Source organism: Colias croceus, chromosome 20 (assembly GCF_905220415.1).
Source record: "Colias croceus chromosome 20, ilColCroc2.1".
NCBI lineage: Eukaryota > Metazoa > Arthropoda > Insecta > Lepidoptera > Pieridae > Colias > Colias croceus.
Genome location: NC_059556.1, coordinates 5,527,349 through 5,544,365, shown reverse-complemented (window position 1 = coordinate 5,544,365; position 17,017 = coordinate 5,527,349). Strand labels below are relative to the sequence as shown.

The following is a 17,017-nucleotide window of genomic DNA, read 5'->3' as shown; positions in this document are numbered from 1 at the left end:
AAATAAAGAAGAGTACTGATCGCTCGATATAACCAATAGCTGGAGTATTTATCGAGAGTAGCTCTTACAAGCTTTCAGGATAGCAACGGTATATTTAGTAATTAGAGTGAGGCTGTTTAATTACTACCGCAATTATATATTGTGCTATCCTCTCTTGGATCGCATCTCTTGTAATTCCAGACTCAACCTTACTTTCGATAATTATATAGATTAGAAAATCCTTATTTACTCCAGTCAGTCAAGACAATCAATTCACAATAATTCCAAAAGTTTTCAAACTTCGGTCAAGTGAATGGACCGAAGTTTGAAAACTTTTGGAATTATTGTTAAATTTCCGATTTCGAGTGTCGATTCTGACTGATCTATTATTTTGTAGAATGAGGAACAAGTTTGGATATTGGAGTATTGTACAGATTACAAATTAAAATAATCTATTTTGTACTTTACTTGATATTCTTCATATTCGATCATATATTTCTTACTTCTTTTACTTCCAGTAAGGACATCAAGCAATAGTGCCATAAGTTACATACAAACCGTCTCACACGTTATGAAATAAACGCGTCCGCGTTAAAATGTAGAAGCCCTTCTGGCTAACATTGAGAGAAAAAAAAAAAAAAGTTATGAAATAAAATCGCAGAGTAATTTATACAATAACTAGCTTTCCGCCCGCGGCTTCGCCCGCGTTTTCAAAGAAAAACCCGCATAGTTCCCGTTCCCGAGGGATTTCCGGGATAAAACCTATCCTATCTCTCAAGTTGGATCGAACTGCACATGGTGTGCGAATTTTATTATAATCGGTTAAGTGGTTTAGGAGTCCATTGAGGACAAACATTGTGACACGAGATTTATATATATTAAAAGATGATAGAAAGACACCAGTGAAAATAATTTGATGATGTATTGATAAGTTATTTAGTAGAGTAGCAATTTCAGTAAAAGTTTAAAAAAATACAGCAAGTATTTGCTAATAAGTTCCATGTAGAAGTAAACTGTAATCATACACTTCTTCCATTTATAGATATGATCGCTATAAAAGTGTAATTGAAACAAAATTGCATACAAGAGCTATTTACACAACGCGAACGTAGCAATTATAATAATATAGAAACGTTGGAACATTTAGTGAAATAACTTTTACGCCGCAAAATTATAGCATTTATTTTTATGTCCGATTAATTTACAACGACATGAACAAGCTAAACTTTAAATAAGCAAAACTTTTAATTGGTATTTATGTTACGGATTTATGTTCATCGCACTACTTATAAATTAAAATAAACCTAAAAACAGTCCTAAATATAGATTAAATAAGATAAAGATGCACTAAAATAATTAAAATTCGCATTTATTTTATTTTCTGTTGAGTTTACTGTTGATTTAATACTTTCATACTGAACAATATTAACGATTTTTAACAATGGTCTAACTTCTTTACAGTATAGTTAGTCGTTAAATTTTTACAGACGTGCATAAATAAAATCTCGCATCTATCGCCTGGTGTGTAAACAGCCTAAGAAGGCAGATGCGCGCGTGCGGTCTATCCACGTCTAACGGTGAAGCGATAATCGCGGGCAGATAAAAACAGGCGCATAACGGACCTCGCGTTGCGCTCCGTCCGTCATCGCGATCGCGTCGCAAACGTCGCATCTATATCGATACGACTTGCAAAAAATAGTAGTGCAGTATATAATTTTTATAGGAAAATAATATTTGCAATCCGCTGTTAGTTTTATTTTATAACTGTAATCAAATTAGTTTTTGAAGAGCGCATTAATCAGTCAAATACTGTTTTTTCATAAATATCGTTAAAATTATAAAAGTTTCAATCAGAATTATTAAATTCAGATAATGTTCAAAAATTTTTTTCATTAATCTTTTAACTATGTATTTTGTTATAGTACATAACATTGTTATATAAACTGCATTCCACATTCAGTATTAATATTGGATATTCGTTAAAGTTTTATAAAATATACCAAGACTAAAAGTCAGACTTAAAAACTAAGCCACGTATTTAATATGCTACGACACGATCTCTTTCTTCCTGAGGGAAATTCGCTATAATTTTAAATAACACCAGAAATCGTATAATAAATTTATGATAAAATGAGCATTAAAGTAGAGCAAACATTGCATGCAAAAAACATAAGCTTCATAAAGCAGTTAACAAGAACCAGTCCAATAAACGATGGTAAAAATTAAGTCGCTCAGCTTCAACAAAATTGACTGCAATTTATCCGCGAGATGCATCAATAACTTATCGGCGGTAATAATAAAATCGATGGTATCGATAAAATATCTACAGAGTCTAATGGAGCGTGGCGAAATGTAAATCGATAAAGTTTTACAAATCGACCACTGAACGATGTCAATGTTCATACCACACAAATAGCGCGATAAACTTTCAAATCGATGATGGCTTTGAGATTTCAATATTGATATTGAAATTTTAGCTCACAATAAATTTGCACAGTCATTTTCCTGTCTATGAAAACAAAATTTATGTACATTCGGTTTGGAATAATAAGGATTATTATTAGTCTATATACTCTATAGTCTATACTAATGACTACGATAAAGGGGAACGATGCGTAAACCAGTATTTTTGAATATTTGTTACAAATAAACTATCTTGCCCGATCCCAAGTGACATAGGCTACATTTTATTTTATCTATATGTATTTAGACGCAAATTATTACTTTGTTTATACATAGGAATAAAATTTCCTGTTAATATTGCACTTACGGAAAATTAGACTTTGGATTTGGTGTCCAGGAAAGTTAAAGAATAGGTAACTATCATATTCACAGTAACACGGTATAGCACACAAATCCATTTTAAAGATTTACTTATGGTTAACATGAATAATAATCTTGTATAAGTAGATTTTAGAAGTCGCACATGTTCAGGCAATGAGCATCTTAGTATTGCGTAATGTGACACCAGCTCTAGAAAAGCCTATAGGGACGGAGCAATTGAGTGTACGGATTTTGAAGAATTCTGTCTGCATAAAATGAGTGAATTAAGGACATAAAACCTAAAAGTAGTTATATTTTGATATTTTCAATCACAAAAACCTGGGTTCACTCGTTTCGTGAATCAACACTGTAACATTTCATGCCACAGAGCATAAAACATATTTTTTACATAGGCATATTAAATCAAAGTCACCCTTCTGAATCTTGTTACAAGCATGCCATTCGTAATTACTAATTACCTTGTTTTAGTACAGTCGTAATGTAATGCGGCATTTAAAAATAGAAATCACATAACTATTTCGCGATGGCACGCAAACAATGACCTTGCGATTCAGAATATTTTTATGTTGTAAGTATATTCATCAAATATTAATTAATCCGCAGTGAAGTTATTCATAAGTCTGAATAACTTTTTATTTCACTGTATATGGATTTATCCTAATCATTAATCACACGGAAGGTGACTTTTACCCCTCAATTAAAAGTAAAGTTACTGGACAAAATATTCTTTTGAAAAAAACACATTTGTGTAGTAAAACATTGAAATAAATACATATAAATCGTACCTAACAAGAAATGTTAAATAACATTTTGATCAATGAGATTTTGGAAAGAAATGTATGTCGCTCTATATTAATTATAGATAGTAGATACATAATAAACTGAAAATATTATATACAAATAAATAAATAATCCCTATTCGATAATTTAGATTTAATTAAAACATTCACATAAATCCGAGTTATTCCTTCCTTAAAAGATAAAATAATTACGTCACGACATAAACCAAAATTTATCTTTGCAAATTGCAATACGCATTAAATTATCCTGTTTCCTTTTATAACTCATTTATATATGGATACAAGGAATAATAATAAACCAATCTGGATACAAATACAAGGAATATTTAGAGTCAATTTAAGTTGTCGTAAAATGTTTCACATTATGTTCTATCCACTATAAATAAAAAATAAGATTTTCTATAAGAAATTACATATCATAATAATGATTAAATCATCACATACAATGTCCCTTTCTTAAAAATGATTTATGGTAATAATTAACCGCCGTAAAAGCGTATAATTAAGCACTTAGCCAACAAGAATAAGAAATGCAGCGTTCCCGAGAATTGTGTGAAAGCATGTAAACTAAACATTGTTCATTAGCCTTCAAAAAATGTTCTCTAGCGATGAAAACAAGCACCGTACATGCTCTGGAACGCTTCTAACTTACAGAACTATTCCGAGAACACCTTTTTACGGCTATTAAGTGGATACCGTTGAAAAGAAATGTATGTTATTACTACGTAATCTCGTAAGATCTTTTTATATTATCTAAAGTAAGATGTTAACAGAATAGACCAATATAGTATTGCCTGTGAAATTATTAATATCAAAGTATTAATTTAATTCAATAAGATAAAAAATCAAAATAAATATTATTGACACTAAATATGTAAATATTTTTGCATAGATTACATAATTTAAGGATAGCCTATATTGCTGAGAAATTATAAGACAAAGAATCAAAACTACATCTTTTAATTTATTAAAAAAAATTGAAGGTAAATAAAATTTCAACGTTTTTTTTGCGCATTGTCAACAAATTCTTACGAGAATATGCATCACAGACTAATAAACTTATCGGTATCAATATACAGCCACAGATTATCATCAATTTGACGTTAACGACGGCTCATTAAGGTAAATGTCACAACACCGATCACCATCAAAGTGAACATATTGTAACTATACCTCTGTACCGTAATTTGTTCCCCTCTATTTTATGGGATTTTTAATGTCCCTTATTATGGGGGTAAAACTTAAACATCATTTGAAATTTATACAACACTAGATTTGCTCCGCGGTTTCACCCGCATTACTGCGCTCCTGTTGGTCTTAGGGCGAAGATACCTATAACCTTCCTCGATAAAATAAATGGGCTATCTAACACCGAAAGAATTTTTCAAATCGGACCAGTATTTCCTGATATTAGCGCGTTCAAACAAATGTAAAATCATATAATTTAATTTAGATATTAATCTAATCTATAAACAAGAGTTATTTATGCAAAAAATGGTCTTGAATTGGATTTAAAGATTTCTAAAACATAACCAGTAATAATAGCTTCAAACTAAAAAAAAACCGACTAATTAAGCGTCAAAGGGCGGCAAGGCCGTAGAACATGTAATATAATAAGCCAAACCCCTGCGTCTGTCTACGGTTAACTTATTTAACATTGCTTTGCTTATGCTAATGTGAAATCTGGCACGCGATTTGAAACATTTTTAGTTTGTGCCAAAATTTTTGTTATACATGATTGTTATACATTGAAATCACTGCTATTGTAATAATTCGTTTTATAGATTGTAACGTTTATAATTAAGATAATTTTCTTTTATTTTTAGGTTATTCTTTCTCAAAATTATTGTGCAGTGCAAATGCATTGATTGTTATGTATGAATAACAAAAAAGATTAAACATAAATACACAGGTAAGGTAAAATCTTTTCATATTTTTGTTAAATATCATAAATTGTTATTGTATAAATATAGCTTATTTTATCAAAGGTGATATTTTCAAATTAAATGAGTTTAAAAAGCGAGTGTATGTGTTTTTAAATGAACAAATTATCAAAAATTCAGATTCAACTCAAGATTTATATAAATAGATATACGTTAACAAATTTTACTTTGAATACGAATTGCTATATATAGTACGCAATCTTTCTGAATACATTAACAGAGCCAAGGTTTTCTGCCTAAAGAAAACCCTTTAATCTACCCTTCTATCTAGCCTTAGACTTGCTATTACCTAGCTTAAACATAATACCTACATATAATTAAAAGAATAGGCTTCATTCGTTTAATCAATAAATGTTTTCGTAGACCCCATATAATATCTTACTCGAAAAACATGATTTCTTCTTATTTATTTTTTAACAAATAAAAATAAATAAATATTAAATATATAATCCAAAAACAAATATTTACGAATTCAGTGATGAACATGCTGAATAGATTTTTCCTTTTTACCTCCGTATAATGATCTAAATTCAAACAGTCTTAAAATATACACAGGTAATCGTGAATATTGTTAAAATATTTTTTTAAGTTAAATTTTTCTTTCATTTTCGCAAATTTCAAAAACAGAACCGAAAAACTCAATTTTTTTAATTGTGTGCTTAAATCTCGTAGCAACTACAATAACATAGCCCTAGCAACTGAAAATTAACTAGACTCCAACAACCCTTGTATACTCGTAATGACTATAATTTTCACGCCTTTGTCCATTAACCTTTCTAGAGCTTTCCTAAGGAGCCTAGGACTGAAATGAAAATGCGTACAAGCGTAGCGCTTCAGCGCTACGTATAAACCTACACGAGTTCATTGTACTCATGACTCTACAAACTGATCAATTTCTTCCGTTTATGTTGGGCTGAATTTAGATATGTACTCTATTTATAATTATTTATTATAGGTATATCATATTTTTACCATTGATAAATTTAATGTATTCATATATTTATGAAATTTTTGAAAATAAATAAAAATGATCTCTCATTTTCCATCTTTATCTATTTTATGTGTTCCAAATTATTTTAATGTACGGGTAAAACGCAGTGCAAATATTTTACAAAAAATTTCCGCAGTCTATAGAAAATTTAATTCATGGAAACCGCAAAGAGATGTCGTGACAGAAAAGCTCCAGATTCAGCATCCGCGCAGCCACTGAAGTCTGAAAATCGAGCGTTGAACACTCACCTATTTTTTCCATGACCGATCTTGTAGAGTTCGACGTGCTTGAACTGAGCGTAAGTTGCCATTGTAGTTTTATTAAACACGAGGGATGTAACACTGATTGCGGTCACTGCGCGACGTCGATTCACAGACGTGTAATAGCTACGCCGTTCGTCAGCTGACTGAGCGCGCGCGGCCAGTACCCTTGCTTAAGTCGATGTTGCCACCCTCCGCCCGCGCATGAAAAGTGAACCGCGCATGCGCCGCTTCCTGTTGTTTTGTTTTTTTTTTTTTCATCCGTCACCTGGTGGCCAGTCCTGTTCCGAACACATGCCAGTGAACAGATGACTACTGTCAACAGATTGGAACTGGTTTGACGTTTAACAAAAATGCCTCAATGATTGACAGGAACAGGTATTTCCGCACGCGACACTGTACCTGTCTTATGTTTAATTTTTGCACGGATAGGTACTAAAATTAGAACGCTAAGATAACATTTACAATTTATTAGTTACATAATAAGTTTACTATTCAATAAGCTAGAATATATTTTAATAATTAAATTGTATGATTATTAATTAATAATTAAATTCAATTGCTTAACAATAAACTTAATTTATATTTTTTGTTTTTAATTACGCTCCGTTGCAAAACTATTACGAATTATGCAACTAACTCAGATTTAACCAAAAAGGAAAACCTATAAAATATTTCAACCTTTCGATACAAAAACTTTAGGTTATGGGGCTAGTATAACTAATGTTGGCTCTAATATAGATATAATACGAAAAATGAAACCTGGCTAAAAACTTTAAGTAGTAAGCACTTTAGAAACGACATTTCAAAGAAAGCGCCTCTATCATGCACCGGAAAGTCTGCCAAGAAAACTATTACCAGTAAAATCTCCACATTTACTCATTCAAAGCCGTTACTTTTATATATTTTCTTACTTTATCAGTTTATCACTGATATACTTTTATTATCAATACGGTTTTAACCACTACCTACAAGGTATTAAAAGCATTTTTGTTTGCATCCACGAAATTGAGAATCGAGAAATCGAATCATATAATGGCAATGTTAATGCATGTACCTATAGATAATAGTTTTTTTTTATGGACCTTTCCCAACAACATTTGCATAAGTGACCGATTGTTTTAAACATAAAACCGATGAAAAGAACAATACATATGAAAATTTCTACCACATAATCAATAAGTGTATGCAATGTTATATAATTGTGTTTAATAAATTATTTATTTATTAATTAATATAAACTTGTGTTTATATAACCACGTGCGATTTATTTTGTATCCGTATTAAAGACGGCATGGTAAAAACTGAATTAATACTTGATTACAGTTTAATGAATGGGTGCCGTAATCGGATCCGATGTTGGCATTTCAAGAATCGTAATTTCTTCCTACTTGATTGATTAATTCATATAAATCTGATATCAGGCGTATTACGTATAGATTTACACGTAAATCTGTAAAAAGAAAAGCTTAAGTACCTTGTAATCTTATTTATTGTAGGATTAAAAAAGATTAAACTATTTTAATTTACCCAGCTATTTTCTTCGCAAATTCCAATTAGATAGGTACAACTCTACCATCGAATACAATATATTATGCAAATGTTGCAATAATCAAAAACTAGTGCTAATCAAGTATAGTTACGTAACGAATAATTTAAATAATGTCGCATGCAATTTATTAATAGTATCTAATATGTTACGTATTACGAATGTGTTTTCACAGTCTCCCGCATGAATTTCGTGACATAGCTACGTGAAATACTGAGATGTCCACGATTTTGCGGTAATCAGTGAAAGTAACTGAGCATTTGCATCACGAGATAGACTGTTATTGTATGAAATTTATAGACACGAACGACTCTTGACCAATCAAGTTGTTATTTATTGACTAATTGCGGTAAAAATATAACCTCTCTAATGCTATATTTTACTTTTTAGTAAGTGTTATTGTTTATGCTTGCAATGATTACAGTTTAATTGTGTGTCCTTTAATTAAAATAACTTTTTTAATTTTGTCTTTGTTTTATGAATTATTATTTCCTATTATAATGTGCATGTTCTTGTTTGTAAATAAACACAGTTCTCTCACTTATTCTTAAATACATTTGATGTAGAGCGTGATTAACGTTCAACGTTCAACGCAATTTAAAAATAATAATGCAGAGTGAGGACAGGTTAAATGTTTCTCTAATGTCTTAAGATGCGTAATGGCCTGGGAACATACGATAAATTTGTATTAAGTTTTAAGAAGTACAAACAATAAAAATAAATTTATTCTATTTTGTGACTTTTGTAACTATGTACTTATTAATTCAAGTAATAAGAATTAAGTCAATTTATTCTGTGTTTTCAAAATACATGTTTTCAACTTTCATATACGGCTGTAAAATATGTCTTAGTATACTTTATTTTTCATTTTACTGATAGAAGAGAATTATAAGAAGAAGATGTCCAATAATACCTACCTATTTAGACCTATTACATATTTCGACATATTTTTTAATTATACTTTTTTTTTCATTTCGGGACTATGTAAGCTGCAGTATGCATTATATTTTGGGCACCTAAGGCACTTGTAAGAACCAGATAGATCGCGAATCGAGTATCGTGCGCACGCGCCGGCGATAACGCGCTCACTATCATAATGCACCATACTATATCGTGCGTGGGAATGCGATGCTTGTCATAAATAGCGTCTCAACAAAACAATTATGACAGAGCCCGGTGAGATATTATGATTTATGATATAATTCCATTATAAATGACGGTTCCCCCAACCTCTTTACATAGATGCACTAATACAGTTACCGTAAAAAGCGCAAGACATAAGCAGTTGGTCCCGACATTTCTAAACCATAAACACAACTAACGTTTTTGCTGTAAAAGTATGTAATTATGTATTTAATAGCCACTTTAAGGGCACGATACTTGGTAATATTTCGTTGTACTTTCTCTAGAAATGTTCATAAGGCCTACTTGTTCTCGTTCTGCGTAATATTATACCTACGTGTTAGAAGTAAACATGCATTGCTCAGTTATAAATTGTAGTGGCAAAGAAAATAGTGTGGCGTATCTTTCATATCTAATTATCCGCTGTCCGACGGGTTCCACGCGAGTAAATATATTGAAACTGTAAATTGATATTAAATGAACGTGGCGTGAAGAAGCCGATTCATTATACATTTAATTTTAATATATAGAGTTTTATTCATCAAATTAATTAACGTTAGATAACGTGTGTTTTGTTCTTTGTCGCTCAAATTATGTTATCAAGAGTTGTTACGAAATGTTCGTTATATTTATTAGGAGTAATTTTGTCATGAATCCAACCAAATTTGTACATACATATTTATAACGTTTATAAGTATCTGATGTACCTAATAATTATTACATAAACACCCATATAAATTATAAAATGTATCATACGCTTAGATTTGAACAAAAGTTTGTAAATCGTGAGCAGATATAAACGTTGTTGGTTCCTATTTATAATTCAAATGTCTACTTAATTCAGACTGAAGATTACAGACAGCCTAGAACAAATTACTGTTAGCACGAACCGATTTAGGAGTTGAGGGTTTGAATTGAAAATTATTGGGTCAAATACAACTCGTTGAATTTCAAAAGGTTACAATGATGCTCTATTAGGTACCTTCCTCTGAACTCCCTTAAAGGTTAAATGAGTTAAGCTTTAACAAAAAGTAAGACATTTATCGTGTTTATTATATTATTCATACCTCAAAATCTAATTAATATACAGAACGGATTACTGCAATTCATAACAACAAAGAAGTTAACTCATGATTTTCATATAATTTAGGTAGGGTAGACTGGGTACGGTTGAAACAATTTCACTTAAAACGACCATAACTTTGCTGTTTATAACCCGAGCGATGAAAAATATACGTTAAATAAAAGAGCATGTATCTGTCTACTAATAGGCGCTATGATTTTAGTTCCATGTGTATTATTTTTTAAAATAGATCAAATTAAAAAAATAAATCCGATTTGTTTCAACCGTCCCCATACCAGGGACGGTTGAAACAGTGATTTGGGTCAGTTGAAAAATATGCGAATAATACAAAATATAGCATTAAAATATGTTTTATTGATTGTTTATTTTAAATCTAACAATAATTAAGTAACTCTTTTACAATAAGGTCTGCTCTTTAAATATGGTTACATAGAAACAAGACATAAGTAACTACTCCTCATCTTCTTATGATATCTCTTCTTGTATTTTATTTATTTTTTGCTTCTTCGGTGTTACTTTTACATTTTCCTCCATCAAATTTTTCCTCTATCCGATCGCTTCTTCACTTGCTTAGCTCTAGTTCGTTTCAATATTAATTCTTGCTTTTTTCTTATCTCTTCCTTATCTTGTGTGTCAATGTAAATAGTAGATTTCCTAAGTTTTCGCCCTCTATTATTGTACCTTCTATTGTTATATCCTCTATTATATGATATATCCCATTTTTTTATTTTCTTGCTCGCCAGAGTCATCTCGCATTCGAATTTACCTTAGAAGCGAATAATTGTGCTTCTCTACCACTTTTCGCAATGATCTCCGGTTTTCACTTCCTCATATGCGTCTTTGTACTTTGATAAGTCTATTTATCTTCCCGAAATCTCTCTTACACGTACTATCGGCATTTAAAAATACAAAAAATAATTAAAACAATGTTTCAACCGTACCCAAAAAAAAAATGTTTCAACCGTCCCCAACTCCTACTTTAGGTAAAATACAGTTATAGTAATTGTAACAACAATGATACACAAAAACTAGTCACAATGTCATATTCCACAAGATTCACTTCAAACAAAAACGCACACTTAATACTGTCACTAAAATAGAAACGTCAATAATTGGAAAAATCTCAAAGCAAAAATACTTACTTTTGGTCATAAAATCACAATAGGGTCTTATAAAATCAGCTGAAGCGCGCGGAGATCGACGCAACATTGTGGTTCGTGTTTAGAACAGTTGTGCGCTTCATTTTCCCCTTGGACCCCTAACCCCCCCACCAACGGTTTGCGAGATATTCGTGTTGTTTCAACCGTCCTTTGTTTCAATCGTACCCAGTCTACCCTAGTGTTCAATTAATTAAGGTATTGGAGATTAATTCAATTAGAGATTAGAGAATAGATAATTTTATTATTATACGTGGACGTACTTTTTCTGTATGAAAATCAATACTTAGTAGGTAATTTTTAAAAAATATTGTGTATTATATAATTTTTTTAAATAGTTACCAATCAGTTATGAACAATAATTTACGAATAATGTTTTGAAATAACACAGGAAATACGAGGTAAACAATGATTTCTGTGAAAGCGTCGTCTGTTTGGACGGTTTTCAGATATTTGTAAACGCATTCAAGTGCAGCGTGGCGGGCATGCGATTTAACTTAGAGCAAAATTAGCTGAGACTGTTCGAATTTGAAACGTAACATGCTGAGATTAAAGTTGAGATTCTATTGATTTGGATACATATATCGTGAAATTGTAGTTCAAATTATATGTGTTGTAATGGCCAAGTGTTGAAACAGGGAAGCTCGCGTTGTTTGACGTGTGCCGCTCGGAAGATGGATGGCAGGTCTCTGTGTACCATCGCGGAGACTCGGAGCGTAAATAAACGCGGCGTTTTTATACGGGCGAATTAATTAACTTCTGTTGGTTTATGTATTGATTCTGAATTAATTTCTGTTCTTTATAATAAAGAAGGTAGGGCTTATTTATTGAACTGAATATTCATCGAGAGAGTATAAAGTTTGTCTGAAAACAAATATCAAATATCGTAGTATTGCAGTTGATGGTGATTAGAATATTCTCTAGCCGTAATTTATCTACGCTACGTACGTAGCGCTATATTCTGATGTCATATTATGTGTTAAGTCAAATTTTTCTCTTAAGTTTCGTGCAATTTTTTATTTTATTTATTTGAATTGTTATTCTGAGTAAAACTATAATACTATGAAATTGTGAATACGGAACGCCCCGGTGCAAACTAACTGCCCGTATGTATTCTCAAGAACATTAGTCGTTGTTTACGGTTCACTACTTAAGGCCGTGTACGCGGTCCGTGCGCTGTTTGGCTCAAATATGTGATTTTTCAAACCAGATTGTCCATCAACCACTTATCTTACAAACATATGAATTACTAATAATTTTAGGAAATTTTATTGTCTATATAGTTAGTTAAGAGTTTTTTTCAATTAATACAGTATTTGTGAATACCATCAAGATAACTGAGCCGATGATTACTTGATTTCACTTTTAGTGTCAATTTCGAAGCTAAAAATATCTGAAATTGCTGACAGATCTAACACACATTTTTTTTTAACTAACTGCAAAAATCCTTATTAAAATAGTTAGTTAAAAGATTTTTTTAATTTGGACTCCTAACTTACGAAATTAAAATCCGAACAATGTGAATTTTTTTAGAAATTATAGTCGACAAAATGATTATTTTCACCAAGATATTTGACTTAGTTGAATATAATTTATACATATTGCAATAAAAGAACGTATTACTTATAAGATAAAATTTAAAAAATCAACTAAGGTACCTCTATTATTTTTCTACAATTTTTTTTTAAAGTACTATAAAACACTGCGCGCGACCCGATTAAAATCAGTCGGCAGCGAGCCTTCCCAGAGAGAGGACATGTTGCTCGGCGCTCTCCTGTGGACCTATGCTGTTCATAGTAAAAGGATAGCGCAAGCCGCGATCTATCGTAATAGATCGCGGAGATTTTGACTTGCGTTAAATTGAATAAGCCCTCTTAAGTGGACACAACGATTTAAGTTTAAAGGGATAAACATTTGGAATGTTGAGGTTAACTAAAATTTTCTATTACCGCGAAAGTCGACCTGTCAGGAAAATATATGTGACATTATTTTTATACAACGGGCGCGGCCTACCATACACGTAATGAGCCGTGAGAAATAGCCTTATTTCATACAATAATTATTATAATTATTTAAACATTTTGGTCTCAAAACAACCAAATTACATATATAAAATTGTTTAGAGCAATAAATAAAATACGCACTTGTAAAACATCTTAAAGAAAACTTTCTTTTATCACATTGAAAAACAATTTGTAAGATAAAAAGAAAATCAAAAATGAATAGGCATATGTTGACTTAAGCTAACCTAACCTTTAAAAAGTTGACAAGAGCCATCATAAGAACAATTGACCATGAGAGACGTTCGCTTATTTCCCATGGCATATGCTTCATTCAGAGATGTCCAAGAATATATTACAATGTATTAAGTTTCTTTATATAACTCAATGTAAATTTTTATGAAAGAGTTAATTTCATTGTTTAAGAGGGCTTATTCAATTTAACGCAAGTCAAAATCTCCGCGATCTATTACGATAGATCGCGGCTTGCGCTATCCTTTTACTATGAACAGCATAGGTCCACAGGAGAGCGCCGAGCAACATGTCCTCTCTCTGGGAAGGCTCGCTGCCGACTGATTTTAATCGGGTCGCGCGCAGTGTTTTATAGTACTTTAAAAAAAAATTGTAGAAAAATAATAGAGGTACCTTAGTTGATTTTTTAAATTTTATCTTATAAGTAATACGTTCTTTTATTGCAATATGTATAAATTATATTCAACTAAGTCAAATATCTTGGTGAAAATAATCATTTTGTCGACTATAATTTCTAAAAAAATTCACATTGTTCGGATTTTAATTTCGTAAGTTAGGAGTCCAAATTAAAAAAATCTTTTAACTAACTATTTTAATAAGGATTTTTGCAGTTAGTTAAAAAAAAATGTGTGTTAGATCTGTCAGCAATTTCAGATATTTTTAGCTTCGAAATTGACACTAAAAGTGAAATCAAGTAATCATCGGCTCAGTTATCTTGATGGTATTCACAAATACTGTATTAATTGAAAAAAACTCTTAACTAACTATATAGACAATAAAATTTCCTAAAATTATTAGTAATTCATATGTTTGTAAGATAAGTGGTTGATGGACAATCTGGTTTGAAAAATCACATATTTGAGCCAAACAGCGCACGGACCGCGTACACGGCCTTAACTTAGAGAAAGTATTTTTTTTTTTCTATTTTAAGCTCATAAACACAATGATGTGTATTACATCGTACCTAATACTCTGGTAATACAAACTTCATTATGTACACAATTTTAAAACTAAAAGACAAAGAAACAAAAAGGTGGAGGATATTATTGGCATGTGCCAATTCGCCCTTGGCCAGGGTACTTTTAAAAATCTAATGGAAAGACTTACAAACAACATACATACCTACATTGCTATTTGTTATTGAAAATTATTCAACCAACTAGGGTCTGAAAATTATTCAAGGATGCTAAGAACTAGCGTAAATTGAGAAAATAATACGAACAGTCACCTATATTAACAAAAAAAAACTTAAAAGACAGCATAATATATTATTTTGTTGCTCATCAATATGTTAGTAGCGTCCTTGCCAAGACATTAATGTAGACCTAAATATACAGGCTTATGTAGATTTATTTTAGTTGAATATTCTAGGTCTATAAACAGGCTGGTGATTCATCCCTTGAACTTGACCCACTTTTGATAATCTAGACCCGAACGCGAAATGCTAAGTGACATTTAGAAAATAAATAGCCAGCCCTTATCTTGCTAAACGGCTGGTTAAACACATTTAGAAACAATGACTTTATTCGAATAGAGGTTTCAATATACTCTTTGTATTAAATAATAAATAATAACCAAATGAGCAATTATAAACGAAACTTTCTATGATAAAAGTTCTCTATTCAATAGAGACGTTAATTTAATAACAGAACCTGCATAGTGATGATTTAATGATTTAATTATTACCTATTATTGTATGTTTAAGCCGGCTTAAACTATTCATGCACTCAGTTGATCAATTACTTCTATGCTATTAGCGTACCTAATAGATGTAAAACGTTTTTACAAACCAAATTATTGTTAATTGTAATTACCTACTCAATATAATATAAGTAATTTTTGTATAATATTATTGCAATGAAAACTAAATATAATCGTTCTATTGTTAAACTATTTTCAGTTGTCATAATAGCATTAACATTTTCACTTCAGTAAGCAGGAAACCAGACCTATAGCGAAGGTTAAGGCCGCACCCTATGACATAATACACATCTTGGACAAATTCAGGAACTAAACTATGATAAAACTTTATTTTGGAAATAAACTCTTTCGTAAATTAAGTTTTAACATAGTTTAGTGATGGTACTACCACCTGTGCTAATACTACATTGATAGTACTTCTACCTGTGCTAATACTACATATTATAGTCTATGGTATTGTAGTATCTGTGGTCATAAGAAATCTATGTTTATCCGCACATATAGATATATACTGTCGTCTGTCGGTGGACTAGGATTTCTTATATAATACACTCATCTTATCTTAAGCCATGAACGTTGTAAAACCTATAAAAACTACCTACTCACTTATTATCCAGAATTCTATTTTCTCTCCCATGCAGAGATTCTTTACGTGTCTACATTTTAAAAATATATTATTTCTACATCCAATTAATGCATTCGTTATCTTATGAACTGGAAAAACTACGATAATAATATTTGTAATTTTGCAGTTTCATAAAATATAAAATAACTACTGTAGTTATTTGTATAATTACCTGACTTTTACGATTATTTTAATGTTATCATGGTAGTATTTACTGTGTAATGAACATAATTAAAGAAAGGTAGATCGTAAACATTGTTTTAGTACATTTAAAATAATATAACTCAGTATTTAATAGCCAATATAATAAACTGAATACTTGGTTGGTACTTTAATAATTATAATAATTAATTATATACTAAATAGCGAAGATTCTTTGACTTTGAATCATTATTATTAATTTATTATGTGATTACAGGTGTCCAATTTACTTAGGTACTTCATATTATATATACTATACAATATTAATTACGTTCAAGTTTTTCTCTAAAATTCTGGAGATCCAAAATTAAATTTAATCATCTATGGACTAGTAGTACCTATTCGATACATATTCTGGCTCTTTATATGAGTGTGATGTTAAATATGCAATCTCATAAAAATGCGTGTACTAGTATACACACGTAAGAAGTGAAACTTCTTTATGACCTTATTTTTCAAAAAATAATTCACTATATGCAACTTTACAGAAATACGTCGAATCACGCGTGGTAGATAAGAAAAAGATGGCGCGTAACGTAAAAATGTCACGCGTAACGAAAAAATGTTAC

General features: G+C 30.9%; 2 protein-coding genes across 6 annotated transcripts in view; one reads left to right on the top strand and one right to left on the bottom strand.

The window, feature by feature from the left end:
• Window positions 1–17,017, top strand: part of LOC123700808 — a 535,837-nt gene that overhangs the window by 285,745 nt on the left and 233,075 nt on the right. The window lies entirely within an intron of this gene.
• The window catches only part of LOC123700809 (microtubule-associated protein Jupiter), an 81,168-nt gene that overhangs the window by 34,936 nt on the left and 29,215 nt on the right, over window positions 1–17,017 (bottom strand). Inside the window, exon 1 of one of the 5 annotated variants that reach the window (XM_045648151.1) lies at window positions 6,746–6,917. The exons of the other annotated variants lie outside the window; for them this stretch is intronic. Within the exon in view, the coding sequence (XP_045504107.1) occupies window positions 6,746–6,807 (62 nt within the window). The 5' untranslated portion in view covers window positions 6,808–6,917. Of the gene's footprint in view, window positions 1–6,745; window positions 6,918–17,017 lie in introns of those variants that run through there. 5 annotated transcript variants of the gene reach the window in all.